The following is a 2,500-nucleotide window of genomic DNA, read 5'->3' as shown; positions in this document are numbered from 1 at the left end:
AGAAGAAGAGGAGGAAGAGGAGGAAGAGGAAGAAGGAGAGAAGTAGCAACATCACGCAGAGGAAAAGGAGGAGAAGAAGAAGACAGCAACAAGAAGAGAAGAAGGGAAGTAAGAGGAGAAGCAGATGAAGGAAGAGGAGGAACATAAATGCCAGGAGGAGGAGGAGGAGGAGGAGGAGGAGACAGCAAGAAGAAAAAGAAGAGAAAGGAAAACAGAGAGAAGAAGAGGCTGAAAGAAAAGAAATGAAGATAAAGGAAGAGGAGAAAAGGAAGTAAATGAAAGGAGGAGGAGAAAGGAGTGACTGCAAGAAGAAGAGGAGGATGAGGATGAGGAAGAGGAATAGGAGGAGCTGGAGGAGGGTAAAAGCATGAAGAATAAGTGGGGGGAAAGACAAAAATATTGATGCATGTGCAACTGGAAAACAAACAGATATGATGAATAGCTTGCACAGGGCATAGAGAAAGATAGAAAGAGAAAACTGAACCAGGTAAAATGTGGCGGATGATGAATACGAGAAAAATACGAGCCAAATAAATACGGAATGACAAATGAAATGAAGGAGGAACAAGAGAAAGAAAGAGTCACACAATAGCAAGGATATATAATGGAAAGGAGAATAGAAGGGGGAGGACAGAAGGAAGTAGAAAACAGAAGGCTTAAGAGGAGATAAATAAACGCTAATTTAGAGGAGGAGGAGTGGGAGGAGGAGGAGGAGGAGGAGGAAGACCAGGTAAAGAGGAAGAGATAAATAAACACAAATTTAGAGGAGGAGGAGGAGGAGCAGGAGGAAGAAGAGATGGCGGAGGGAGAGGACGAAGAGGACTAGGAAAGGGAAGAAGAGGCGGAAAAGGAGATTAAGGTAGATGTAGCGAAGGAGAAGAATAAAGAACAGGAAGAGAGGGACACGTAAGAGAGAAAACACAAAGACGGGAAGAAGAAAGAGAAGTAAAAGGTGGAACAGAAGGACGAGAACAAGAACGAGAACGAGGTGGAAGAGCATTTGGTTGTGGATTTTGAGTTCGAGGGGGAGGAGGAAGAGGAAGAAGAGGAGGAAAAGGAGAACTTATGGAGTGTTTGCGGAGGACACAGCAGAGGGGATCTCAACCACTCCCTCTTTCGTTTGCTAATAATTTACGTTTCCCCCTTCTGCACCTACATTTTTTTTTCCTTCCACGTCACTGCTATTCAACCTGTGTGTGTGTGTGTGTGTGTGTGTGTGTGTGTGTGTGTGTGTGTGTGTGTGTGTGTGTGTGTGTGTGTGTGTTTGTAGGGACTGAAGGGTAAGAAGACATTAGAATAAAATGCATGAAAAGAAAGAAAAGAAAGGCATAAATGAACAAGGGAACAAGTAGAATAGGTTGCATGAAAAGAAAGAAAAAGAAAGAGATAATTGGACAAGGGAAGAAAGGAGGGAAAGAAGACTAAGGAGACACTAAAATAGGATGAATATAAAAAAAATAAAAAAGGGATAAATGAACAAGGAAAGAAAAGTAGAATAGGATATATAAAAATTAAGAAGAAAAGGGGATAAATGAATAAGGGAAGAAAGGAAGGAAAGAAGAAAGGGAGTAATGAACCTGAGAGAAGAAGAAAATACGAAAAGTGATTCAGTGGACAGACAAAGGGTCGGAGAGAGAGAGAGAGAGAGAGAGAGAGAGAGAGAGAGAGAGAGAGAGAGAGAGAGAGAGAGAGAGAGAGAGAGAGAGAGAGAGAGAGAGATCGTATACATCGAAAAGCACAGGAACAGAAACAAAACAAAACAACAATAGCAATAACGACCCTGAACTCAAACAAAAATAGTTAAAACTGCCGAACATGAGAGAGAGAGAGAGAGAGAGAGAGAGAGAGAGAGAGAGAGAGAGAGAGAGAGAGAGAGAGAGAGAGAGAGGATAAGTAAGTTAACGGTACATAAGAAAGGAGTGTGCACCATCTGGGCCTATAATTCAATATCTACTCGTACAGTGCGGCGGAGTGAGTGAGTGGGTGCGTGGCGTGTGTTTCAGAGTCTCCGAGCAGCGTGGAGGTGGTGGACGGGCGTGGCGGGCGTGCGAGGGGCGGGGTGCTGGGACCCTACCTCGAGGACTCATCTCTCTCCCTCACCTGCATCGCAAAGGGAGGTCAGTTTATGGCCCTTTGTTGACCTATTTCCCTATTGTTCACTTTTACTTTTTCGCCCTTTCTTTTTTTTCTCTCTCTTTTTTGGCGTTTGTGTTTGTTTTTGTTCTTTTTATCTTTCGTTGTTTTGTAGGCTTTTCCTTTCTTTTTTGTTTTCTTTTTTCTTGTGACACGGCATGGAAAAGCTGTGACTGGACAATTTTTCTTTAGTGTATTTTTTTTTTTTTTTTATTGGCAGAATGTTTGCTTTCTCTATTTCTCTCTCTATGGGATTACTTTTATGTTTCGGGAAGTTTTTGTTGAGAATTTTTTACGGTGTTTTTTCAAGGAATCCTCTCGCCAGTGCACGCGGGAAGATACGCAATATTTTACGACTAGCGAGGCT

The 2,500-nt window shown here is 42.6% G+C and overlaps 1 protein-coding gene across 1 annotated transcript in view; it reads left to right on the top strand.

Moving 5' to 3' along the window:
* The window catches only part of LOC135104034 (hemicentin-1-like), a 115,586-nt gene that overhangs the window by 79,266 nt on the left and 33,820 nt on the right, over positions 1-2,500 (top strand). Inside the window, 1 exon segment of the mRNA XM_064010910.1 lies at positions 2,004-2,117. Coding sequence (XP_063866980.1) covers positions 2,004-2,117 — 114 coding nt within the window.

The sequence above is a fragment of the Scylla paramamosain genome, chromosome 10 (assembly GCF_035594125.1).
Source record: "Scylla paramamosain isolate STU-SP2022 chromosome 10, ASM3559412v1, whole genome shotgun sequence".
In the NCBI taxonomy this organism is placed as follows: domain Eukaryota; kingdom Metazoa; phylum Arthropoda; class Malacostraca; order Decapoda; family Portunidae; genus Scylla; species Scylla paramamosain.
The sequence above is the reverse complement of the archived record's forward strand: the minus strand, read 5'-3'. Positions and strand labels throughout refer to the sequence as shown.